This window comes from Pelodiscus sinensis, chromosome 21 (assembly GCF_052426305.1).
Source record: "Pelodiscus sinensis isolate ZL-2025 chromosome 21, ASM5242630v1, whole genome shotgun sequence".
In the NCBI taxonomy this organism is placed as follows: Eukaryota; Metazoa; Chordata; order Testudines; family Trionychidae; genus Pelodiscus; species Pelodiscus sinensis.
Window position 1 is genome coordinate 17,901,073 of NC_143072.1, and position 27,394 is coordinate 17,928,466.

At 40.3% G+C, this 27,394-nt stretch overlaps 1 protein-coding gene across 3 annotated transcripts in view; it reads left to right on the forward strand.

The window, feature by feature from the left end:
* The window catches only part of NF1 (neurofibromin 1), a 201,571-nt gene that overhangs the window by 19,416 nt on the left and 154,761 nt on the right, over positions 1–27,394 (forward strand). For all 3 annotated transcript variants that reach the window (XM_075904831.2, XM_075904829.2, XM_075904830.2), the window contains exons 2-12: positions 5,272–5,415; positions 9,142–9,225; positions 11,382–11,572; positions 13,995–14,101; positions 14,701–14,768; positions 15,067–15,142; positions 16,403–16,560; positions 17,418–17,591; positions 19,035–19,157; positions 19,443–19,517; positions 24,599–24,730. In XM_075904831.2, the coding sequence (XP_075760946.1) occupies positions 5,272–5,415; positions 9,142–9,225; positions 11,382–11,572; positions 13,995–14,101; positions 14,701–14,768; positions 15,067–15,142; positions 16,403–16,560; positions 17,418–17,591; positions 19,035–19,157; positions 19,443–19,517; positions 24,599–24,730 (1,332 nt within the window). The remainder of the gene's footprint in view (positions 1–5,271; positions 5,416–9,141; positions 9,226–11,381; positions 11,573–13,994; positions 14,102–14,700; positions 14,769–15,066; positions 15,143–16,402; positions 16,561–17,417; positions 17,592–19,034; positions 19,158–19,442; positions 19,518–24,598; positions 24,731–27,394) is intronic.

Genomic DNA, 27,394 nt, shown 5'->3' on the forward strand with positions numbered 1-27,394 from the left:
CACCCACAGTGCGCTGATTTGTTTGGGCTGGAGTGCCCTTGCCGATAGGGCATGAGGCAGGGCCTGCCCGCGGGCAGCAGTTGACTGTAAGCGATAAGCATCACCCGGTAAGGGTGATCCATACCAGTTAACTATTCACATCTCTATTGTGAATACATGGGTATGTCTTCATAGGCAGTTGCTTGTTTCTTTTCCCTCCACTAGATTTTACGTGTTTAAATGAAGGCATAATATGTTATAGTGTTCCAATTTCACTTCTTTTCCTGATGTTTAATATTTTATAAAATAAAGAGGCGCCCCTCAATCACCTGGGTGCTTACACCTATTAAACTAACCAAGGAAGTTCTGGTTTCCGGTGGACTTTTTGCCTTTCTTATACAGTATCAGTACAGCTGTTGTACTTGGACAATATGAAGAAAATCTAGGTCTTATTAAAAATCCAATAAAAGGTGTTAGTTTACATTAGAATGGAATATATCAAATATTGGTTATAATTTTTTACTCTGTCAGGATTTCCTAATGGGAACAGCTTTAAACCGGTGGCTATTGTGTTCCTAGTGCTGTGCTGTTAGATTGGGGTGGACAATAATTTTTTTGTCAGGGGCTACTTCAAAAATTTTTGAAGTGGTCCCGGGCCACACTGGAAGGGATGGGGCCCGGATACTTTCCTGCTTCCCCACCCACAGAGCATGATTGGTTTGGGGGTGGGGCTGCACATGAAGTTTCCTCTACCCTGCCCCTGCCCTACAAGGAGCACGAGGTGCTTAGAAGTGCTGCATGCTCCTGGCAGGGCAGAGGAAACTTCACGTGCTTCCCCTGCCCGCAGGCCCTAATTGGCCTGGAGACAGGGGAGTGGCAGGGCCTCCACAGGCTGGATCCGGCCTGTGGAGGCCCTTTTGCCCATCCCTGAGTTAGATACATGTAGTTATACTTCTGTCATAGCATGATACCATTTATGTAGTGTAATTTTTCAGTGTGATCTGTTGTAACATAGTGAGTAAAATGGATGGTTTAAAAAAAAGCTTTCTTTGAAAGATGAGGGTGCAAAAGTAGGAATTAGTTTTTCAGTGTCTGAAGCCACTAGAGCAATGGTTCTCAAACTGTGGGTTGCAAGCCTATTTTAATGGGGTTGCCAGAGCTGGCTTACATTTGCTGGGTCCTAGGACCAACATTCCCTCTAATCTTTTCCATCCATGTATGGCTTTTTCCATCCATGTTTAGAATATATTTTTATGTAAACCAAACGATGTGTGAATGTGCACCACCAATCGAAACATAAATCCTAGCTGTGGGCGCTCTGTCAATCAGCTTGGGGGCATTGGAATTTCTCCTGAACGCTGCACCAGCACACAGCATACAAAGAACACAGCTCAGAGCCTAAGTTCCCCCTAAGATGCATAACTGCTCAGAAGACTCCCAATGGCCATGTTAGGGCTGTAAAATCCCAGTTAAAAAGTTAAGTGGTTAAATGTAATGGACCTCCATTGGTAACCGGTTGCCCCAGTAAGCATTCCAATAAGGGACAATGCTTACCGGTTAACCCTTGACATCCCTAGGCCACGCAGATGCTCAAGAGCTTTAATGGGGAGCGGCATCTCTCCCCCAGGGCTTCAGCCCCATAGCTGCTGCAACAAGAGAGGGCTGGGGGAAAGGAGGAGGTCCCTCTCCCTGCTGCAGTCCCAGGCAGCTTGCACTCCAAATCTCTCCTCATTAGGCCCTTTCCACAGCCACAGCTGGAGACCTCACCTTCCCTGCACTCCAGTCTTCTGCCCCATCCCTGAACCTCTCAAATAGTTTTTCTGAAATAGTTTTGCTAATACATTAATTAAAACATATTTAACACATTTTACAATTGCTTTCATAATCTACAAGACTATCTTAGCCTTACGATGTGTCTGTACTTAGCTGAAACTCTCAAAGTTCCTTGCTCATCATTTGTTGTTGCATAAAGAAGTGGAGCTTGGAAAGATTTGTAAGAAGTGTGCTAAGACTCCACACCTCATTGTGATTCAAGGAATTATCTTGTCCCAGAAGGGGATAGGTTTAATGTACACTAAAACATTCTGAGGCTTTAGCAATTTATTGCTGTTGTGCGAGGCTCTATGATATTGCCTCATGTTTTTGTAGTCTGACAGTTTTGCTGTGCTGCTTGTTGATGGATGAGGATCTGTAGAATAACTTTCTGAAACAGTTAGATGGAATTACAGTGAATATTGGAATGCTGCTTGAGTTTGTCACCCAAGACAGCCCTGAATTTCTTTTACTCTATTGTCATCCTTCTTATGCTGATAAGTTTCACTGGAGACCTTGAAGTCAATGTGTAGCTTCATAAACATAGAACACACTTATTTTTGCTATATTTTTATGAAAACAGGGGCAGTCTCTAGATGTTTGTTCAGTTTGATTGCTTAGCTACTTGTAATCATACTTCTAACACTGAATTTGCTTTGTTTGAAGATTGTCACAGAACAGATGTTTGATGGTAGTTGAGAAATAAGCAGTAAAAACAGGTGAATCGTGATACTGTTTCCTGCAAATGTCCTTAGCAGAAAAAGATGAGAAATATAGTTATATATTTCTGTAAAACTGTATTTAATAGAATGTTAATAGAAAGTTTTATAACAAAGAGCAAGGGTGAGGAACTTTTTGGGTTGGGGGCCACTGACCCACAGAAAAATCAGTCGGGGAACAGCACACAAGTAAAAAGCAGCAATAAATAAAACAACACAAAAAAAACCTTGGCTGAGAAGGAGAAAGACCTTAACCACATTCCCCTCACACACCAGAGCTTAGGGTGCCCCGAGTAGATTTTGTGTGCTCCAGCTCTGCAGGCTCCTGGATACTAGAGGGGAACGCTGGAGGCCAGATCCAGGGAAGCTGGGTGCTGCATTTGGCCCCCAGGCCTTAGGCTCCTCCACCTGTGTTTGAGAGTTTGTCTGTCTGATCAAGAACTCCTCCTAAATGGTAAGAGCTAGGAATTCCAGATTCAGTATACAGCGTCCTTTTGCCATAATTTAAAGGAAGCAACATAAGGGTTCATTTGTACCAGGAAAACAGGATGTGTCTGGAATGGGATTGCTTCACATAAAACCAAACAGCAAAGAGACAGAATCACCAAATCAAGAACAGTCCTCACAATTGATATCATTCAGCGAATGTTGAAAGACTGAACCGCAGGTGAAAATTAGTGGGTGAGCCCTTGTGCGCCAGTCCGGTAAGAAGGAGCCTGCTGGCTGGGGCGTTGGCTACAGGAGGAGGCAGTGCACGCTTCTAGCCTGACTCCCGGGGCTCTGCTACAGGCTGCTGCGCTAAGCAGTGGGCAGCCAGGCAGGTGAAAGACGCTGGCTGGGTGCATGTCACCCCCAGTCCAGAACTGCCCATGCTGTGAGCCTCCCACCTCCAGGAGCACTTTAAGGAGGATATGGGGAGGGGGCTAAAGTTCTGCTCTCCCCTGCCATCCTGATTTGATCGTAGCTGGCTGTTCCCCTTTGTTACAGTCAGGGAGCGAGGGGGAAAATGCACGGTTGGCTCCTTTCTTCTCCCTCTGATTGGGGAGCTCATGGTGTAGACAAGCTGTGCACTTTGCTCTCGCTCCCTGACCGGGACAGGAAGGGGAACAGCAAGCAGTTTCAGCCATTCTCCCACCCCCGTTTTCTCTGTGTTCCTGTCTTGAACTGCCCTGATTCCTGATTCTTAATCTTGTCAACTACACACATCCCCACCCTCCTTGCTGCAGCAAAGTGGGAGGAGCAGGAGATGGTGCTGGGGGGAGATGGCTTAAACACTGTTGGAGGCAGCAGCGCAGGAGAGAGACAGGGGAGGCTTCCACTAAGCAGGTTCTGTCTGCTGCGGGCCCAAGGTTCCTGCAGACAGAGGCTGCTCCACCTTCCACGAAGAAGATTTGGAGCCTGGGTCTGCCACAGACAGAGACTGCTTTGTGAGAGGTAGAGCAGCCTTAGGCTGCGGGGTGTGCAGACCTCCAGCAGACAGGGGCTGCTGCCACCCCATGTTGCTTCCTCTGAACCCCTCCAGTTCACCCCTGGACTAAACCAAGATGAACCAGAAAAATCAGATGAACCTGGAAAATAAACCTTACAGAAAAGAGATAAAATGGAGAAATTTGGAATAGTGCTGTTTTTTGGCACAGCTAAATTAATGCTTAAGGTTTGGGAACTCCTCCAGAAGGGTAAGAGCCAGGACCACCAAATTCAGTATGCAGCTTCCTTTTATCATAACTTAAAGAAACATTTGGATGTGCCTGGAATGGGATTGTTTCTCATAAAACCAAACAGAAAAGAGACAATCACAAATCAAGTACAGTCTTCAAAACTGACAGAGCTGAGCAAATGTTGGAAGAGCCTGAACCCAGGATGAGCTCCAGAAAAATAGGATGAACCTGCTTCTCACTAAACCTTACTGAAAAGATAAAAAGAAATTTGGAGTAGTGCTCTGTTTTAAAATAGCTAAATCAATGCTTATGGTTTGAAAACAAGCAGAAAATGCTGTTGGAAACCAAATTGACTATCACTCCTTTTTTGTTAAGACATAATGTTGTAAAAGTTTATAGCAATGGTGGGGAGTCTAAGGTCCAGGGGCTGGATGCAGACCCCAGCTTGCCTGGATTCAGCTCCCGAGACTCAGAGCTGTCCCCCAAGCAATGGGGAGCCCACACTGGCACTCCATCCCCTCCACCATCCCACCCTGGACTGGAGCACACTAAATCGATTAGCTTGGGCCCCCCAAGGCTGTTGTGTGTGAGGCAAATGTGGAGAATATCTTTCTCCTTCTCAGTTGCGGATCATGTCAGTGAGAATGTGGTTTTTCTTCTTTGCTTCTCACTTGTCTGCAGTCTGACTGATTTTTTTTTTTCTGTTTCTCAGCAGCCTCCGACCCAAAAAAAAGTTCCCCACTCTCTTGGTTTAAAGGGATGAAGAAAAAAAATCACTTGATGGAATTCCTATTTAAAACAAAGTATTAACAATAATTAAATGGAAAAATTTTAACAATCCCTATTTTTAAGAAATCTGAAATTAAAAATAATACTGTATTTTTGAAAAATACAATCACTTAAATAAAGCATGTATATTTTTCTTTTAATTCCTCCTTCCACCCCACCTCCCCCCAAAAATTTAATTGAGTTCAGAACCTGAGAAATGCTGGATAGATTTGCTAGTAGTATATAAAGCCTCAAGCAATCTTTAACCTTCGTGTGAAAGTGTAAATCTCTAACTTAATATACAAATCTTAAGTAATGTTACATTTTTTTTGCAGCTTCCCATAAAAGCTGGCCAGCAGAATACCCACACCAAAGTCAGCACAGAACATAACAAGGAATGTCTCATAAACATTTCCAAGTACAAGTTTTCCCTCGTCATCAGTGGTCTCACTAATATCTTAAAAAATGTTAACAATATGGTAAGTTTTCTGGTTTTGCTTTATTAGGTGGTTTTGGAAAAGATTATAAAAATTTATTTACAGAAACTTTATAAAATGCTCAGTCTGACATTGATTTAAATTGCTGTTTCATTTTATGCATTTAATAGGTTACCAGTTCACCTACTTTTTTTTCTTCAAATGCAGTAAAGCTAACCAACAAAATTGAAATGAGGACATACATTGCATATGGGGTGATGGGGAAAATGGGCAGCAAGGTCTGCAAAGAAGAATGATAAAAATGCTGTATTGGATAACCCTAAATGTGTCAGTCCCTGAGGGATGGGATGGAAAAGTATAGATGGCTAAATTAAACCTGGGTTTGTAAGCAATCTTTGCATGCCTGCTCTCCAAACCAAGTGGAATATACTGTGTAAGTGGTGCACTTGATCCCTGGGAAATGAGTTCTCTCTGTACAACTGCATGCACATGCCTTTTCACTAACGAAGCAATATTTTGCAGCCTTAGAGGAGAAGGAATGGGCATTTGGGCAGAGATCCAGCGAACAGTACCCAGAGCGATGAGAGCAGTTTTAATCCCTTCTGGTAGACTGTGTCTTGTCAGGAAGAGCAGTGTTCGAAGAGGAGAAATGAACAAGCATTTAAAACAAACTCTAGGGTATTATATTCTTTTTAGGGTCTGTCATACAGTGGCATAAGTGCACCATGCAGTCATTCTCAAGTTGCTGTCTCATAAATTATATTTAAAAACAAAACAAAAGAAAAAATCTAGCAGCCATACAAAATTATCAGTTGAGATCTATGAAGGAAAAGTCTTGAAAAAGACTCTTTGATCTAGTGGTAGTCCTATACAGTTAATCTCCTGAAAACATCCCTGATAGGCCAGTAAGGGATGAATGCCCTAAGTGGAGTGTCCCCCTAACATTTCCCTGCCCCCCTGACATTTAATGTGACTTGCAGTGTTTCTTGGGAGGATCCAAGGACCTTCCTTTCCACTGCGTTCTTGATGGCAGCAGGCAAAGGAACAGAAAAAGGGTCCAGAAGGCCTTTTCATCAAATTGCAAAAAGATCCTTTCATACTCAAATGTGTAACATTAAACAAAGTCTCCTTCCATTCTCTGTTTGTGAAGTGGACCGAAGCAGAGCATAGAATGACTTTTAAAAATATACTGAAATATTAATGAAACCTCACCCTGATTATATGAATATTGTCTATTATACCCTATCAAACTAGTTGTCAGAGGGGGAAAAAAGGAATGAGGGACAATTATTAAATATGGATCTTCATTCTAGGAAAAATAAAAACTACCACTGAGGTAGGCAAGATGTGAAATCGTAGTTACTTTTACAAAGAAATGAAGAAATGAAGCGGATTTCATCAGTGATCGAGTTCCAAACCATCGGATCTGTCATGACAAAACTTGATTTTTCACTAACCTACAGCACTTAGGTGGGCTCCCTAAAGGGCAACATATTTTCTCAACAGAACAAGAGAAGTAATAGCCTATATTCTCTGTAGTGGCCATAAAAATTAATAGTGCCATCTCAAAAATAAGAGTGTAAGCTATACAATCAGAAACAAAAATTTTGTATAGTATCTGGTTTATGTAACTTAGACATGGCCTGGTGTGAGCAATTGATACCTGTAGGGAGGCTTCATTTCTTAGAAGTTAGAAATAGGGCGGTAAAAGAGATTGTTAGGTTGAAAAAGGTTTGAGCCAGTTAAGGTAAGAGGGAAAACACCCAGAAAACCACTTCCTAATAATGGACAAAGAGGAACCTGGAATGTGAAGTTCAGGTTCTATATGAAGAGCACATTGCATGGGGATTTGACACTACAAAGTAACCAAACCAATCCAAAAACATGTCCTACAAAGTACATAGTAAATGCAATGTTATTTGTATATGTATATGAAGTGTATTACTTTGGATCTGTGGTATGTCATATAACCAGCCCATTTACTTGAGTCTAATCAATTTAGCATAGCTTTGTTGTATGCCAAATAGAGGGACCCAAATAGTGAAATCTGTGGTTGAACTGAGTATTTTGCATCCCAAAGAACTGGACAGGAGTTCTGGGTAAGCCAAGTGGGCAAGGTCACTGAGGGAATACCAGCCATGTATAGTATTTATGGAAAGCTGCATTAAAAGTATTAATCTGACTTGGTACTTGAAGTAAATCCCTCCATAAAGTGCAAAAATAGAAGAATGAGTCTTCTCATATCTATGTTCTGTAGCAAGACTTTACTTTTCCTATGGTGGAGGAAGAAAGAATTGGATATACCCCAATCATCTTGCAATATATTTCAGGCATACTTTCAGAATGGAAACCAGACACACCAGTAGACCGTGTGCCATCAGTGTACTAGGGATGTTAAATATTGGTTAATTGAATAGTTGAGTAACCTCATGAATTTATCGGTTTAGTTGACTATTCTATAGTCCCGGGGGAGGCCAGTACACTCCAGCCCCACTCCCGAGGAGCCCCCTGCCACTCCATGCTGCTGCCTCTGTATCAGAGGCAGCTGTGTGGGGTGCCAGGTGGGCCAATTTAAAAACCAGCTCCCCTCACGGACCGACTGCCTGTTGCCCTGTGCTGCTGCCTCTATTACTGTACAGGGGAGGGACTGAGCTCCCAGACCCAGCACGAGCTGGAACTGAACCAGGCTGCCTGCCCACCTGGCTCCTAATACACTTTAAATGCAGAGCCACAACAGGGGTAGGTCCCAGACCTGGCATGACCCAGGACTGAGCTGGTCTACTGGCCAGCCTGCTGCTAAATGTACTGGCAGGTGCGGGTAGGGGGGGAAATGCATGTTGTCTATAGCATTAACCTATAAGCTTTTGCTTCTTGGTTAATTGACTACGCTATTACATCCCTACAGTGTACTCCATGTTTAGAAAAGATAGCTTCAAGAGGCCTCCTGCTCAGCTAATACCTATAGATATTTGAACTAACATTTCTTGCCGTTTTAATTATTGCATTATTTTTAGAAATCTCTTATTGTGAATTCTATCTATGGTCAATGGAACTAGATGCATTTTTTGGGGGGGCCGACCCTTTTCTGCTTTGTTTTTGCTGTTCCATCTGAATATTGATATGCTTAGTCATTGGTGCCGATAGGGAAATTGGATGCAAATTTAAATGTGTGATAGATTCCTGCATCCTAGATTTAAAATGCTTTGAAGATGGTGTTTCTTCCTGTGGTCTATGCTAAATTCTGCAGCAATCAAACTAAGTTTGTGTTCATGGATTTGTGGAAACCTCAGTTCTGTTAAGTATTTTTGGCAATAAAATACTGCACTAAAGAAATCAGATATTTTTAGACAAAAGAAATCAGATACTTTAGACCAACAATGATAGTTACTAAAATAGCTTCTAAAAGAGAAGTGTAACTGTCATTTTTTGAATGAATTTTGGAGTCATGAAAGTGAAGGGCTTGCACTTCTATTTGGTCTGCTAGTGTACCCATAATACTAACCGGCCTGCCTCTACCTCGTTATATTTGTGCAGTTTGTCAATCATGCCAAAACAGTTTACTCACTTCATGCTAGGAACTAGGAGTGAACCATTAATCTTATTTTCATTGGCCCTGTCTCTAAATTTGAACCCAGAGATCCAATGATGGAAGGGCTAGAGCATTACTTTGCTGCTTAACCCCCAGCAGATTTACTGTATCACCTAAATACTGCAATGGTCTACCATTTAGATGTTTGCACTGGAGCTAAATCTGTATTTTTCTTCTAGAGGATATTTGGAGAAGCTGCTGAAAAGAATTTATATCTCTCTCAGCTGATTATATTGGATACACTGGAAAAATGTCTTGCTGGGGTATGTAGTCTAATATATAATGGATTGCTGAGTTTCTGAATTAGATGTAGAGGCAGTGAGCAGAAGTCCTATAAATGTGCGGTGTGTGTACTAGGTACTAGTAAACTAACAATCTGATTTGTCACATAGAATTTAATACTAATTTTAGAAAAAGTCCTATGAAATAGCTAGTGTAACTGATCAAATAATGTGAAGAACTTCCATCCTCTCATCCCTAACTAACAATGATCAGAAGTGCCTTGATTTGTTAACTAAATGGACAAAGGAAAGTTTCAGATCTAACCTTTTCTCCACTTCACTTTCAAAGTTTTAATATTGTGTATTTCTCTAAAAATGCATATAATAAACCATTATGTGCATGGAAAACAAGTAATAGATGTCATTGTTAAGCTTTTATTGCATGTGTATAAACTGTAGGTGGAGTCAGATGTTAAAAACAGTATGGTAGGGTAACAAACAGAACAATATTTTTTTTATAATGTAATACAGAAACCTTAAAGGATATCATTTACAATCATTTTAAATAGGTCAAATAATAAATATTAAAATATAAATACTTCAGTATATTAAACTTGATAACATTTGTGGAACTCATAGTGTTTCGTAAACAAAGTAGAGATTTCTTGTTGATGTAGTTCTGTTTCTATTTTCGGTAATCCTATACCTAGACAGAAACCTTAACTATTACCATGTTAAGATTACTTTTGCAGGTATTTCCTAGTTTATTTAATCATATCCAGACTTCCAAAGGGGGTCCAGTCCTGAGGTTTCCTCTCAGACTTTCAGAAAATATTTGAATAAAAAAAGGAGAAGCAGTTTACTTTTACCTTTGGGATGAAAACAGCTGTATAATTGCAAATCCAAACTTCATCTTAAGTAAAAACTCTGAGTCTCTGGTTTATTCCTAGAGAGGTTTTTTTTAGCATCGTTTGCCATTCCTTGGAACTGGTTGTAAAAGGTATTTCTTCACAGAGTAGTAAACACATAGAGTTTGGTTTATTAAGATAGAACATCTTTTAATGACCCTGACTATTTAAGTAATCTTGCTTTGTATCTACATAATGCAGACTAGATTTCAATTTAAAAAAAAAGTAAATTATACCATATTTTCTTTCCTGTGTTTAATGTGAAACCTAGTCTTCTCTCATTTCATAAATCCATATCTTCCTTTTAAAAAAAGCCGCAATTTATATTGATCAAAACCTCAGTTTTTTTCAGATACATGAAGAAACCTCTAACAGCCTAAAATTGTACTGAATGCCTCTTGTCTTGTCAATACAGATGAAAGCAAATTGAGCCAGTATGTTGAGCCAAAACTGTATACAAAGAGAGTTGTGTTCTATGATATGTTCAGACATATTTCTTATTTACTATTGCTTCTTAATGTTTCAGCAAGTTCTCATGGCAACAAGACTCAGGTCAATTAAAGTGGGATCACTGTAACTTCTGAATTCCCTGTAGTAATTTCTTTGGTAGGATTTTAAAAGTCTCTGTTAAGACTCTTGGAAAAGTTGCACTTCAAATTCTTTGTTAAATAGTTTTCTTCTGTTTCACACTATGTAAAGTGGAAAAAGAAGAATTCTGCAGGAAAGCGTAGATGTCTTTGTTCTTGTCTGGAATCACAGTGAGTCAATAAAGAAGCACCCTCTCCCTCATCATGTCTTTTAAATCTCTACTGGAGAAAAACAACTGTTAAAAAACATTTGAGAGAATTAAGAGTAGGAGTTTAGCTTAGGTTCTTCTATGCCAAATAAGTGACTCAAATGCTCTTAACACCAATGCTTTGACAGATTGGCAGGGTGTATCCCTTAAGACAATATTCAAACCTTTAGCTCAAAAAAAAAAAAAAAAAAAAAGTGTTTTGATAGCCCAGTCAGTACTTGATGGTATTGAGCTACTAACAGTGTCCCATAAGTTTGGGATGCAAACGCATTTGAAAATTCTACTTTATGTGAAATTATAGGAAATTACTGTTAGCAGGGGGCGTATTAGAGTTTTTCCACTTAATCTTCATTGAAGTCTGTGGGGGTTTAGCATAGGTACAGAGTAAGTAGTAAAATATCTGTTCCTGTGATTATAGTGACTAGAAATACTATTTTTGCCTATGATGCTATGAAAGAGAATTTCAGGAATTAAGTGAAATGTTTACATTTTAGCAACCAAAGGACACCATGCGACTAGATGAAACGATGCTGGTCAAACAGTTGCTGCCAGAAATCTGCCATTTTATCCATACCTACCGCGAAGGAAACCAACATGCAGCTGAACTTCGCAATTCTGCCTCTGGGGTTCTCTTCTCTCTCAGTTGCAATAATTTTAATGCTGTCTTTAGCCGCATTTCCACCAGGTGAGAGTCTGAATGGCAGAGCGTATCCAGTCTATTGGAAGTATTACCAAACAGTGAGACTTGTCTGTCTCTAATTAGAGTATATTAAAACAAAGGCAAAAATTCATGACAGATCTTTCTGCTCTGAAAAATATTAACTTGAAAATGGTGATGAGTTTATATCACATGAGCTGCTTATTTAAAATGTTTTCTGATGAAAATTCCTGTACGTTCCAAAACTCTGCTTAAGAATCAATTGATAAAATAGATGCAGAATCAGACTAATTTTAAGGGGTTTTCACAGCTTATTTTCTGTGTGCTAAATGTAATTATTTTTAATCCTGCTTTTATATGAACCATGCACATCATAGACTGGCACTAATGATTAAACCAAGTTGAAATGTATGTTGGGTGCTTGCTAGCAAGAAAGTTTTATCCATTAATGTTAGCTGTTTTATGGTAATTTCTAGTTCTCTGCAGCTCTGTTGGGGGGGGGGGGGTAAGGGTATTGTCCTCCCCTAATTATCCCTGCTTGAAGGCCCATGTCTATCCATCCTTTGAAGGAGAATGGGGCATATTTGCCTTGACTTTAAGAATATTACTCTTCATTGGCTTTGGAAGGAGCCTCCTTGTCCTCTCACATGAGTTTCATATTGGAGTAACTCTACTGATTATAATGGATTTACACCCCTCTAAATAAAAGGCAAGTTGGGTCCAAGGTATGCTTTCCCCAGTGCATGCCTCTCCTTGGTGCTAATGTCTTCAGCCAGCCCACCAAGGTTGCACAGAAAGCTTTTATTAAGGAAATGCTTTTATGTTCTTTGAAAGTTGCTTGAAAAGACTTAACTCTTATTAGAGTAATTATAATCAACAGTAGTACTTGAGACTGGATAATTTGTTGTTGCAGCTGATGCTCCTTTATTAGGGTTCAGCAGCAGTTACTGTGCCAGTTTGAGTTGGTTTTAGTATAATGGTCTAATTAAAACTAGGGCTTGTGAAACTTACACAATTAAAAACTTTGTGAACATTAGATTGGAAGTGCATTCAAATTTTAAATATGAAACTTGGTAAAAATCTAATTAGCTGAAATATTAACTATTTTTTCAATGTTAAAAGGCATTAATAACCTCTGATTCGAGGCCCTAGACTTGGCACCTATGATGGAGGATGTGATTTTGCTAAATAAATTAAGTTTATTTGCTTACAAAATAGGAAATAATTCTGTGCATTTCCTTTATAGGGTATAGTTCTTTAATGTGAATCTGTTTATACAGCTGCAGTATAGTTTTTATTATGAATCTTTTGTACTGAAACTTAATTTTGAAATTTTCACTGTTTCAAGGCTGGAGATTTCTTTTTTTGTTTTGTTTTGTTTCCACACAATTCTATTTTTTTCATTGGTATAGAAATAGTTAAACATTTGGCTGTTTGTTGCTAATATCCGCAGAGGTCAGCCTGCCGACAGTTAGCATTGCTGATCTTTTGACCCATGCTTCCTGTTTAGGCATATTTCTAGGCTCTGTACAGCAGCTGGGGAATTTTTGGCATGTAAAGCACAGCATCAGGGACCTTCCCATTCTTAGTGTGGGCTGTTCAGTTTTCCCTGCATTGATGAAATAAGAGCTGCTTTTGTGTGGAGTGCTAGAAATTGCATATCATGTGAAGTACACATCTGTAGCTTTGGAAGGGGCGAACACAATTTTTTAGCTTGCAGAAGCATATGATTTAGTTATTAGAGGCTTGTGGTTATGTTTAGTAAGTTACCCTCTAAAAAGGACGGAGGGGGGAATTACCACAGTACTTAAACTAATGTGATTAAAACTAATTCAGTTTCATTAGAGACAAAGGGGGGGAGCAGGATGCTCTCCTTTAGCTGAGGCTAACTGCAGTCTGTCCCCTTCAGTCTCAGTGAATGCTCCTGATTAGGGCCAGATAGTATAGCTCAAGTGGAAAGCAAGGCACACATTCCCAGAGGCATGCCCAAAGGCGTCACCAGCATGAGCCAGGCAGGTCAATGCCTAGGTGAAATGTAATATAGATTACTTCCACAGCATTATAAAGAAAAAGAGGATATAGGGTAAAATTTGGTGTACACATAAATGTAAACTGATGGCATTTGAAGCTTCCATTTTGAAAGGTTAAACAAGTCTCTTCTGAAACTTTTCTGTATGAAGGTAAAAAGAAAATATTCTATAAAAATTAACTCTCAATAGTTATCCAAAGTTTGTTTTTAATTCCTGGATCTGTCAAAGTTCTAACGGCAAGTCTCTGGATGGGATAATGATGTTTTAATACTCAGTTGTTTAGTATTTATTTTCATTTCACCTGTATAATAGGTGGTATTTTTATAAGTATGAGCATGTCAGCCATGGCTGATGTTATCTGTGTTGGGAAGTTAATTTAATTTGTTTTGAGTTATTTACTTTGTTCTTCATCTCTTTAGATTGCAGGAACTGACCGTGTGTTCAGAGGATAATGCTGATGTTCATGATATTGAACTTTTACAGTATATTAGTGTGGACTGTGTAAAATTGAAACGAATATTGCAAGGTAGGTTGTGAAACCAGTCTATAGTTCAGCCCTTCAACATAGTTTTATGCTGCTATAATTATCTGTTTAGGATCCATACTGGCGTGATCCTCCACACACAGTTAGGCTAATGCAGTGGTCCCCAACGCGGTGCCTGCGGGCGCCATGACGCCCGCTGGGCCATTTATGTGCACCCACAGAGCAATCTGGGCAGGTGCCAGCCCCAGGCGCGCGGCAGGTGCCAGCCCCGGGCGCATGGGCGGCCCCTGCCCCGGGATCGCGGCGCATGCCGGTGCCTGCCCCGGGCGTGCGGCGCATGCTTGGTCCTGCCCCCAGTCCCATGGCCCGTGAGCGGCTCCGCCCCCGTACGCGCGGCACGTGAGCGGCCCTGCCCCCGGGCACCTGGCAACCCCAAAATGTTGGGGACCACTGCACTAATGTAATTTATTACTATATATTTATTAACAAATATTTTATTTAAGTAATTCAAATTGTAAATAGCATCTGGTTTAAATATATCTGGTGCTTAGAACTCCTAAGCTGATATATTGGGTTGAATTTTATGTATAGCGCCTATTAATGAATTTCTCTTTCAAATGTTGACATTTTTTATTTTACAGAGACCGTATTTAAGTTTAAAGCCCTAAAGAAAGTAGCTCAACTGGCAGTTATAAACAGTCTTGAAAAGGCAAGTATGTTGCTATTGATATATTCTAAATGGAATTTTCTTGCTGTTCCTCAGTTATTGATTTGCAGTCTCATGCTACTGTTTGAATTTAGGAGCCAGGCAAACACTAGTTTATCTTGGAGAGATCACTTTTCACTGTAAAACACATGTTTGAGAGTTCTGCTATAAAAGCACTGCATGCTGAGACTCTGAAGGACAAAATAAAGTCATCTCTTCCACTGGAAGTTTATTTCTAAAATGAGTTTATTTCCTAAACTGATTGTTGCGTATGTGTAAAGACGTGTTGAATTATCTATAGGCATTTTGGAATTGGGTGGAAAACTATCCTGATGAATTCACAAAGCTGTACCAGACACCACAGACAGATATGGCGGGTAAGATATAACAAATCATCTTGATGTGTATCTCGTAAAATATAGATTTATCAGACTAGGTACGCTGGTTGTCTTTTTTCACAAAGCTTTGTCAGTCCACCAACTTCACTGGCATTTTGTAAACTCCTTGCTTTCTCAGACAGCTGGCATATAAAAGAAGTATCTTTCTGCCAGCCTTTGTTAGAGAAGCTTGGGACGAGCTTGTTCTCTCCCTTCACTCAGTAAGTAGAATTGGGGGTAAGGATGGTAACTGGACCACTATTTTGATACACAGAACAAGTACACAGAATGCACAAACATAGATTATCTTACATACAAATAAAAGTATTTAAATGTACAAATACAGTTTAGTTCTGATTCAGGAAAGCATTCCTGTTGAGAAATGGCATGTCAATATATGTTCAGAGCTCTGTAAATCTGCGGCTATCTGTGGACCATGTTTGCAGATCATAGATGGATACAGCTCCAGATTTTATATCTAGGGTTCTGCAAATCTGCATGTGTTTGAGGATGCAAATTTTGTATTGATGCAGGGCTTTACATGTGTTTTAGTCTTTCTGAATAAAGAAGGACTTGAGCACATTATAGCCCACTAGCCACAATGCCATGTTTAAACATGGTTGCAAAATAGTTTTTATTTTTCTAGATGGAGCCACACTTTTCCTCTAACGTTTCTCTTTATCTTTCTCCTCAAAAGTGGTGCCAAACTTATTTTGCTTGTCAATACTCAAGACACTGCCTTACATTTTCCATTTGTATCATAGCAGGACCTATATCTAAACTCCAAAACAACAAGCTGTAATGTCTGTTACTTATATGTGCATATTTTAATGTCATCTGTAGAACCAGAATTCTGGAAGGTTTTTCACAGTTTAAATCTTCAGCTACCATTTCACATCTCAAATACAGTATAGTATTTTTGATCAACTTTTTTCCCCTGTATATGTTTGAAATCCTCTCTTTCATTCCCCAGTTCTTTCTGCAGACAATAATACCTAGCTCTGATATAAGTCTTCATCCACAGATCATGTGTATTTCTTGAATCATCTAGTTGTCATTTCTTGTGAATAAATTATATTTGTAGCTGTCTTGTTCATATTTCTTTTGTTGTTTATTGAACCAAAATTCAAAGATTTTTAGTGCTTTACTTTTGATTAATGCTCTTTGCAAATTGGAACTATGAACTAAACGTAGCAGGACATTTAAACACTTTTCCCCTTAGTATTTCTCCCGTAGTCATTTGGTTGTTTTATAATGTAGATTGTGCAGAGAAGTTGTTTGACTTGGTGGATGGTTTTGCCGAAAGCACGAAACGTAAAGCAGCAGTATGGCCACTGCAAATCATTCTTCTTGTCCTGTGTCCAGAAATCATCCAAGATATAACCAAGGATGTCGTAGAGGAGACCAAAATAAACAAGGTGAAGAAAACTAAAATGTCTTAGTCAATACAAGTCTGAATTCTGTAGGATGTTAGTCTTGGCTGGTCCTTATTGTTTTAAAACTATAGTCTCTGATGTAAAGCTACTTCGTCTCTGTTTTAAAAGCACACATTAATACCCCATATTAAATCTCTATTTTTTCCTTATTATTCAGGCTTCTTGGAGCTCTCACATAGCTCTTTACTTTCCCTACCATCAGAGCTTTGTATAGTTGCATATATCCTGCTTGCTGAGGGTTGGAGAGCTACTCCTGACAGTCCCATTCCTGAAACTAAAAAAAGGGTTTGGGCAGAACAGTGTATGTCATTCACTCATGTTGATGAACAAACTGCCACCTCAGCACTTTATACCCCCTGCGGGGCTTGAGCGCAAAGAACTGTCCTAGAGTTTTGAATCCTGCTATTCCTCTCCAAGTCCTGTAATAAAGTTTTAGGTAACTGCTAATTTAAAAGCTTAAAAATAAGCTGTCCTCTAGCTCTAGAGAATCCATGTTGATCATTGCAAAGCTAAATATAAGGTGGTGTCTTCACACAAATGTGAATGGTATAAAATGTGTGTGTGTAATGAATAAAATATGCTTTTCTAATCGGATATCCCAGAATATTTCAAAGCAATAGACAGACCCTACTAAGCAGATCAGACATGCGAATTGGTTTTTTACCCTCTCCAATATCCTTGTGAACTGACTCCTGACTAAATATTTGTAGCACGTTTTTAGAAATCCTTATCAGCAAATATTTTTTTTAAAGATGTAAATGATTTGTCCACAGCTCCTAAATATTGGTTTTAACTATTTATTTCTGTTCTTTTTTGGTTGTTATATTCGAATTCTGCAGAAACTGTTTCTGGACAACCTCAGGAAAGCACTTGCAAGCCATAGTGGAAGCAGACAGCTGACCGAAAGTGCTGCTATTGCTTGTGTTAAACTGTGTAAAGCATCAACCTACATTAACTGGGAAGATAATTCTGTCATTTTCCTTCTAGTACAGTCCATGGTTGATGATCTTAAGGTAAAGAGAAAACAAGAAGAGTCTGGAAATTATTTTGTCATATCCTATATCTGATAAGAAAATTCATTTCACTTTGTCTTTCGTTAATTAACTCAGTGTCTTGGAGTACCTTTGGTAGCATTTTTGTAAGCAAGCTGTGATTGATCTAGTATTATAATTGCACCAGTATTGCAGCTCTAACATTCTGAATGGCTTTTGGCTTAAATAGCACTAAAAATATTTTATTTTCTCTTCAAGCAACTTTTACCCACTTACAGCCCCTATACGGTTATGCCACAGGTGGGCAATTTTTAAAAGGGGGCAACTTCCCGAATTTCTGAAATGGCCCTGGGCAACCCCAGAAGGGGTGTCGCCTTGAATGGAAGGGGCGGGCTCAGAAGACTTCTCTGCTCTCCTGCTCACAGATCCTGATTGTCCTGGAGGTGTGGGGGCACATGAAGTCTTTCCCCTTCCCCGAGAGACTTGCCAGCTGTTGTAAAAAAACTGGCAATTCACTTTAGGTGCAGCAATGGGAGGAGACCTCATACACTCCCCCACCCCAAGGCCAGTCAGGGCCTGGTTATGGTGGGGAGCATGTGCAGTTTCTCACCCCCTGTCTCTGCCCTGCTAGGAGTGTATGGCAGCTAGAGAGAACCGCCAGCTGTTTTAAAACTTTAAAAATCCACTGGCTTGGTGTGCTGTATTCGGCCCACAGAGGACCCTTGCTCACTCCTGTATTATACCCAAACCACTTCTTGCTCTTCCAAATACGTTGTTAGTTCTGGGTGGGCTTAACTAGACTACAGGGAACAGTCGAAAGATGATATGCAAATTCAGCTGGAATTTGCATATCTTCTTCTGATCGCACTTTTGAAAGCAGAGCTTTCGAAAGTGAAAATAGTTTAGATGCGGCTTTTTCGGCGAACTCCCCCCCTCCTTTGTCGAAAAGCTGCTCTTCTTCGAAAAATGAGGTTTACGCGGCTTTTCAACTGGGGGGGAGGAGTTAGCAGAAAAAGACACGTCTAAACTACTTTCACTTTCGAAAGCTCTGCGATCGGAAGAAGATACGCAAATTCCCGCGGAATTTGCATATCCTCTTTCAACCGTTCTGTCGTCTAGATAAGCCTGGTATTGCGACATGTAATCAACCAAGCTTGAGACTAAATAGGTGAATTACATGTGGGATAACTTCAGAAATTTCTTTTGTTTTTTAGATCTATAAAAAAGTTTTTATTGGTATTGCGATATGGCATCCGAAAATCCAACCTTGTATTTTTGTTTTAAAATACTGGGTTTTTTTTAAGTAGTATTAGCAAGGGAAAGGTTGTGTTTTCAGAAACAACAAATATTAGAAGATTTTAAAAATTGTAACACTTGAAGTGGTCTCCTCTGATTTTTAACAAATTAATTGTATATTACAAGCAGACTGGAATAACATTTTTATCTGAATTTTTGTGTGTGTAGACCTTGCTGTTTAATCCAAGTAAACCTTTCTCAAGAGGCAATCAGAATGCAGATGTAGACCTTATGATAGACTGCTTAGTTTCCTGCTTTCGTATAAACCCTCAGAAGAACCCATATCTTAAGGTGAGTCCATGATTTTATGGACAAGTAGTCTCTGCTGCTGCTATTTATGACCTGTCAGGCATCAAGGCTATGTTAGCAGCAGCTAGAATTTCATAAATTTCAAATGTACTATATTTGTCAATGATTCTTTTAGTATTTTATATCACTCTAGTCCTGCTGTTCTGATACTACGTGTATTGACACTTTTAAATTTAATAAATTGAATTGGTGCTTTGTTCAATCTGATCTCGAGGGATGTTAAATAATTTTTCCTAAATGGCTTTTATATTAATGTTTTCCTTCTAGATCTGCTTGGCACAGAATACCCCATCAACATTTCAGTATGTGCTGGTAAATTCACTCCACCGAATAATCACTAATGTAAGTCTTAGAAATATTTATGTAGCTAAGAGGTGGTTGGTGATTTTATTTAGGGATTGTCATTTTTATTCGAATAGAATTTAAACAGTAGGCAATCTTGCACACCATGCTCCTCCTCCTATAGGTTGGACCTTTCTGGGTCCGGCACCCTCGTGACCTGACTAGTCCCGAAGGAGGGTGTTTGCTGAACCAGGAGAGGTCATTTCTGGCCCCTCTGCCGGGCTCTGTGCTCTCCCAAGGTCTGTCAGCAGACCTGGTTGGGCCCCACTCTGGCTCCGTGCCTCTGGCCCAGTTCTACTGCTGGCCCCAGCCGCTGGTTTGGCTCCCCTCCTGATCGCCAGCCGGCCCTGGACACCAGGCTCCGTTGCTGTCAGCACCTGTGCAGGGGCTCTCTGATCCAGCGGGATCATAGATGTTACTGGATCAGAGAGTCTCGGACCAGAGAGGTTCAACTTGTAGTTCTAGCACAGTAGCACAATCATCAGGATTTGCCCTTTTATGAACTGAGAGATTCAGGTCTCTTTGTATGACCAGTGGGATTCACTAGGTTACAAGTCTGCATCACAGTACAAATTTAATGTGCTGAAAAGTCAAGATGAGAGAGTATGTTTATTTTACTGTTTTAAGTATAAAGTGCCATTTTCCTGTTGCATAACAAAAGTGCTTATTATCCACTTGTTGGTTTTTAAAATAGGCTGAGATTCAAATCATCAGAGTTGCGTGGCAGCAGTTCCTTCACTGCTCCAACCACTCTTACTCTTTCAAGGGTATTGCCATGGTCATTTAGGGGACTAGGATCTTGGGCTCTGTATTTGTATTAGAGATGTAAAATCCTGTTTAATCAGTTAACCAGTTAAACATTATGTTTAACTGCTTAAACAGGAGTGAGTGGGGGGTCTCCATTGCTCCAACCCACTGGTTAAGCATAACTAGTAAGCATCATCCGGTAAAGGTGATGTTAAGTAGTTAACCATTCACATCCCTAATTTGTATTATGGAAGGCAATATTGCCAAGTAGATGGAGCAATGGATTAGGGTTGAAGAAATCCGGATTCTGTTCTCAACTCAACTATTTAGAGACCTGGGGCAAGTCACTTCACTTCTCCGTGTTTCAGTATTCTCATCTACAAAATGCTGATAATCATGTGTACTACCTTTGTAAATCATTGCATAAGGAGTTACGCTATTGCTTAGGGATCCTAATCATGGAAGAGGGCCTCATTCTGGCAAGCGCTGTACACAGACACAAAATAGGTGGTCCTTGGCCAAAAGAGTTTATAATTGAACTATAATGGGAGACAAGAGGTAGATTCAATGAACAGATGCACAAGGTTTGCCCCCATTATCTCCATTTGGTGTGGGGTAGAAAGACAGGACAGGCATTTATTTTTTAAAAAAAGTAAATTTTCCTAAAACAGAGATTACGTCAATGTTGGGCCTGCAGATGAGCTGTGGTTCCACTTTATTTACCGGAGCATCTGCAGGGACTGCCTTTTGCAGCTCCTGTTGGCCACTTATTGTCCATCTGCAGAATACACCTATCATCCAGATAAATGTTAACATATTGAAACCATATTGTACTCTGTAACTTCTAGCATCACCCTCTGGGCTCTGTCCAGGGTTTCTTTTGTAGTAGTTTTGCATTAGTTGTGGGGAGAGCTTTTCACCCATTATGACTGCAAGCATGCTGTTTTTGTTTTGTTTAAATTATTATTTGTATGACCTTCTACCTTAGATTTCTGCAGCAGTTTCCATAGTGTTGAGAGTGATCTCACTATAGGAAGCTTTTTACAGTTCCAAAACATAATAGTAAGTGAAATAAAGACCCTTTTCTTGGGCTGACATCGCAGCAGCTATAGATTTCATTATCCTGTTTTTTGTTGTTGTTGTTGTTGTCTGTTAACTCCTTTTTATGTATTCTCTGAACATGTATATAAAATATGGAGAAGATATTGTGAAATAACTAAATAGTTTCATTTGTTAACATGGTGTACATTTTTAATGTTTTACAAGAGAGATCTTGGAGTCATTGTGTGTAGTTCTCTGAAAACATCCGCTCAATGTGCAGCAGCAGTCAAAAAGCAAACAATATTGGGAATCATTAAGAAAGGGATAGAGAATAAGACAGAAAATATCATATTGCCTCTAATCCATGGTATGCCCACATCTTGAATATTGGTGGCTGGGGGAAAGCTATGCAACTAAACTAAGGGCTGGGGGAAGCTGACAGATGCAGAGGAGCACATGGATCGGACAAAGGCATCCCCTATGGGAAAGTCTATTAATAGAGATTCTCTGTGTCATAGTAAAGATTAGAGGCTGGAAGATGGAAAAAAGATGGGTAAAATCTTGAGACAGTCAGATGAGAGTTTCATTCGGTCACATCATGTAATGGTAGATTGCTAAATAAACACTTCAAAATTTTGTCAGTTTTTTTTATCTGTGTAAATAAGAAGATGGGTGAACTAGAGTTCCTCATATTGAATGTGATTATTGATATAATAGGTATCACAGAATAATCAATGGGAAACAGTAATGCAAGGCATTAAAATATATCTTAAGGGCAGAACAAATTGTGCTAGTGGTGGAGTGGCTCTGTGTGAATCAACTGAAAGAAAAATCTTAAATGAACCAAACTGTTCCATAGAATCTTATATGGTTAGTAATTCCGTGCTCTAATAATTTGAATATAGCAGTAGGTATGTATGACTGACCACCTGGTCAGGATGGTGATAGTGACTGTGAAATGCTAAAGGATATTAGAGGAGCTATAAAAATAAACTCAATAATAGTGGGATTTCAGCTATCTCCATATTGACTGGGTACATGTCACCTCAGGACAGGATGCAGAGATAAAGTTTCTTTATCTTAAATGACTGCTTCTTGGAGCAGCTGGTTCTGGAACCCACAAGAGGAGAGGCAATTCTTGATTAATCCTAAGTGGTCCAAGAGGTGAATATAGCTGGACCACTTGGAAGTAGTGACCATAATACAATTAAATTTAACATCTCTGTGGCAGGAAAAACACCACAACAGTCCAATACTAGATCCTCTGTCTGAAATTAAATGCCATAGAGAAAAATCGGCAAGGAGTCCTGTGGCACCTTATAGACCAACCGAAGTGTTGGAGCATAAGCTTTCATGGGCAAAAACCCACTTCGTCAGATGCATCTGAAGAAGTGGGTCTTTGCCCACGAAAGCTTATGCTCCAACACTTTGGTTGGTCTATAAGGTGCCACAGGACTCCTCGCTGCTTTTGCAGATTCAGACTAACATGGCTACCCCTCTGATAATAGAGAAAAATGAAGAGGTTAGTTAAACAGTACACCATCAACCTTTGAAGCTCCTGGACTTTAACAAGGTTTAAAAAAGAGCTAGATAAATTCATGGAGGATAAGTGCTGTTAGCCAGGATAGTGATCGAAATATAGCCATGTTAGTCTGGTCTAGCTGAAACAAAAAACAAGACTAACAAGATGGTTTATTAGGTGATGAGCTTTTGTGGGCCAGACCCACTTCCTCAGATCAAATAGTGGAAGAAAAATGCCAGTTTTCTTCCACTAGTTGATCTGAGGAAGTGGGTCTGGCCCACGAAAGCTCATCACCTAATAAACCATCTTGTTAGTCTTTAAAGTGCTACATAGTCCTGTTTTCTTTTAGCCAGGATAGGCAGGAATGGTGTCCCTAGCCTCTGTTTGTCAGAAGCTGGGAAAAGGTGACAGGGGATGGGTCATTTGATGATTCTGTCCTGTTCATTTATGTTCTCCAAATATCCTTTTTTACTTGCAACTAGGGGGCTCACTGCGCTCCTCAACCTCCCTCTCGTGGGGGGGTAGGCAGCCCTGGGGAAGGAGGCTGCAGCTGTGCCAGCTGGGGAGGGCCAGGCTGCAGCTGTGCCAGCCAGGGACTCTTCTCTTCCACCCCCGCACACCTGGGTCCTTTCTGTTCCCCAACCTACTCCCCCGCCACGGCCTAACACCCTCCCCCCCCCATCTCCTGGCCGAGGCCATGCCATGGCTGGCCATCCCTGCCCTCCCAGTCTCTGGGGGGTGGGCCCAGCAGAAGCTGCAGCCAGGCCTTCCTCCTCCCGCCCCCCCCCCCCCCGCTGCCAGGGGGCTGGGCCGGGCTGAAACTGTGGCGTGGCCAGGTCTAGCCCTCTCCCCTCAGCTTCGGGGGGAGGAAGGGGCCGCTGCGAGGCCTTGCCAGGCCCTGCAGTCCCCTGGCCATGGGCAACATCTGCACCCCCTCCCGATCACTGGGGAGGGAAGTGGGGAGAGGCCGCATGACTGATGCCCCCCCCCCCCCCCCCCCGCATTGGGGATTGGAGGGGCTGCGTGTCTCCCTGCGCTGTGTAGCTTCCACCCTCCCTTTCTGCCTGAGCACCAGGATGGGGGGGGGCTGCCTGGCTCACAGCTTCCACACCACTCCGAGCACTGGGGATGGAAGAGGCCGCATGGCTCTCGGCACTGTGCAGCTTTCACACAATCACTCCAGTGCCTTGCCAGGCCCTGCACTCTGCCCCAGGCACCAGGGAATGGGGAGGAAGGAGGTGCAGCCAAGGACTGGGGAAAGGGAATGGGGAAGGAGGAGTTAGGCGGGACACAGAGTGATGTGATGATGTCACTGTTGTCCCACAAGAAAAACTTTTTTATATATACAGAGAAACATTTTAGGTTTCTAGTGAACTGAGCATGTACTTAGTCATACATAATTTCTTTTAGCCTGAACTCAATCACTGTCAATTTCCTTTATAGCTACTGTTTTCAGATTTAGTGGCCAATCATAAAAGTGGAAACTAAAATAAACAACTAAACAGGAGTATGATGTGAAATATAATCTATGCAAGTATTACGAATTATAGCACTGGAGAGGAGAAATGACACAACTTTATTCAAGTTTATTCAAAACATTCATGTTCTTCAGAATTTAATACGCTTCCCTCTTTTTCCCCAAGTCCATCACCTCGCTTTTTATTTACTGTGTGGAAAAGTGTGGCTATTAAAACTTCAAAAAATATATTTTAGGAAATAGAATCACATGTCCACTTTGTACTTTTAAAGCATCGCTCTATTTTCTTCCTAGTCTGCAGTGGACTGGTGGCCCAAGATAGATGCTGTGTACTGTCACTCTGTGGAACTCCGCAGCATGTTTAGTGAAACACTTCATAAAGTTGTGCAGGGCTGTGGGGCGCATCCACCAATTCGTATGACACCGGTAAGACTTGGGTCCATGATTTAACAGCTTTTGTTCATTGCATCTTCTGTCGCCATTCCATTCCTGCTCTTTTATTCATCAATGTTAGTCTGGAAGATAATTTAAAAATGTAGCAATTCCTGAAGCAACAGAGAGCCTTACATGCTCTGTAAACTTTGCAGTATTCTGTATATTAATTATGTATTCCTCTTGAGTTAGTGATCTTGTTACTTAGTTTTTATGCTATCAGACTGACAAGATAGCAATAATCTTTCTGTAATACCGTCTAACTGTTCTTTTAAGGTGCCTTGCTGCATATAGGTCTATTTAGTGAAGGCAATTAATACTTGGCCTTTTTTCATAATCAGAATAAATCTACCCTTTGCTACATGCAGTAGACTAAATTTCAATAACTGCTGCATTTATACATTGATGAGTGGAAGTTTTTTATTTGAACTGCTTTTTGCTTGGTTTACTCTGTCTTAAGCATGTTGGTTGTTTGGTCTTAGTAACAGCACAGAAATTATAAGGATTTGCAAGCATTATGACATGAAAACTGCTTTGTTCATCTGTAATTTACTGAAGATTTTTATAAAGATCAGTCTGTTCTATGATATCAAAATGTCTCGAAGTAGTTTTGCTCATTTTGAACTTTGAATGTAGGACTTTCTATAGTTAACGTGTCTCTCTTGATGTAGTTTTCAGTGTCCCAGATATTTACTGTAGCAGAAGGCCTAAAACTATACATGGAGATGAAATATTACTACCTAATTCAGTATTTTGTTTAAAAGAAAATAGTTGGGAAGATTTAGTTGAATGTTGTAGAATTGTTTAACTCAGTTTTTATGTGTGTATTTTCTGTTGAGAAAATAGCAAGGGTATTGTACTTGGCAACTCTGACATTGATTGGTGGTGCTTTGTCTTCTGCTTCTTATTTTCTGTTCTTATTGGCTGCTGTCGCTCACATGATCAGATGCCAACCAGTCACTGTTTTGCATGGCAGTGGGCCTCTGTTGCTGTAAGTATGACCCATTGTAACTACCACAGAAAAGCCTTCCGTTTCTTTGACTTTTCTGTGTATAGTTACCATTGTAGTCACATCACTTCATTTCAAATGGAAAATGTAGCATGTCTTCACTTATTGGTTGTATGAAGTAAATAAATCATTTCACAGATCAGATAAATCAAACAGCTTCCTTTCTGCCATGCTTTTCTTTTCAGAGTTCCCTTAATTGTGACAAACTGATTATATACACTAACGGTTTTCTCTGGAAGTACAGTTGTCACTTTCTTTGTCAAGTGCTTTAAATATGAGATTTTATTGTGCATCTTTTGGAGTGGAATTGAATTTTTTTAGCAAAATTGTTTTGGATTATAAAGTCTCAAATTTGTAATTACATGGTAGCATGCTTGAAAAGAATTCAAGAATAGGCTTGTAATCTTTGAGATTACTTGTTCCAAGATATAAATTTGTGGATTGAAAAGTTAAAATAAAAAGTCTACAACTTCTGTGCTACTGCTTGAAGGGTATCTTCCCAGTAATAAATTCATTTAAGTTTTAAAAGAATACTGTGTTAAGTACTGTTGAGTCCCTCAAACATATAAACCTCAATAAAATAAATGGTACATTACTATTTTCTTTTGAAAAGTGAGCAAAATTAGATGTTAATTACAGATTATATAGGATGAAAAATAGCATTGTGGTAGCACCTGGAAACTTAAGCATTTCATTATGCTAGGAATTGTACAAGCACAGAACAAAAAGAAAGTGTCCCAAATAGTTGATAGTTTAATCAAAATATTGTTTTTAATGAGATTGAAAAAACACAGCCAGTATGCAGTGGGAACCATTCATATGTTTAGAATTACACATATTTGTATGTTTTGCATGATGAGGGCATGACTTTGTAAGACAGAATAACTTTTAAGCACTCATAATTAGCCATGTCCAGATATTTATTGGAATCATAGGACTGGAAGAAGCCTTGAGAGGTCATCTTGTCCAGTTCTTTGCACTCATGGGAGGACTAAGTATAATCTAGAGACCCATTCCTGACAAGTGTTTGTCTAACCTGCTCTTAAAAATCTCCAGTGAATGGAGGGAGATTTCACAACCTCTGTAGGCAATTTATTCCAGTGCTTTACCATCCTAACAGGAAATTTTTCCTAATGTCCAACCTAAACCTCCTTTGCTGCAACTTAAGCCCCTTGCTTCTTGTCCCATCCTCAGAGGTTAAAAAGAAAAAAAAATTCTCCCTCATCATAACAATATTTATGTACAGGCAGTCCCCGGGTTACGTACAAGATAGGGACTGTAGGTTTGTTCTTAAGTTGAATTTGTATGTAAGTCGGAACTGGTACATATTGTAGGGGAAACTCTAGCCAAACATTTCTCCAGAGCTCAGTTTTATTCTCCCACACCTCACTTCCCTCAGTCCTTTATTCTCAAGCTGAGGTGTCTGCTGTGAAAAGCCGCTCTGCGTCTCTCTGGCCTGCTGGGGGAGGGGGCGCTAGCTTCGCGTCTCCCTGGTCTGCTGGGGGGAAGCAGCTAGTGCGGGGTTGCCTCAACCCGTTTGTAAGTAGGGATCCGATGTAAGTCGGATCCATGTAACCCGGGGACTGCCTGTACTTGAAAACAGTTACATGTCCCCTCTGTTTGTCAGATGTGGAGGGTAATTCCCTCCT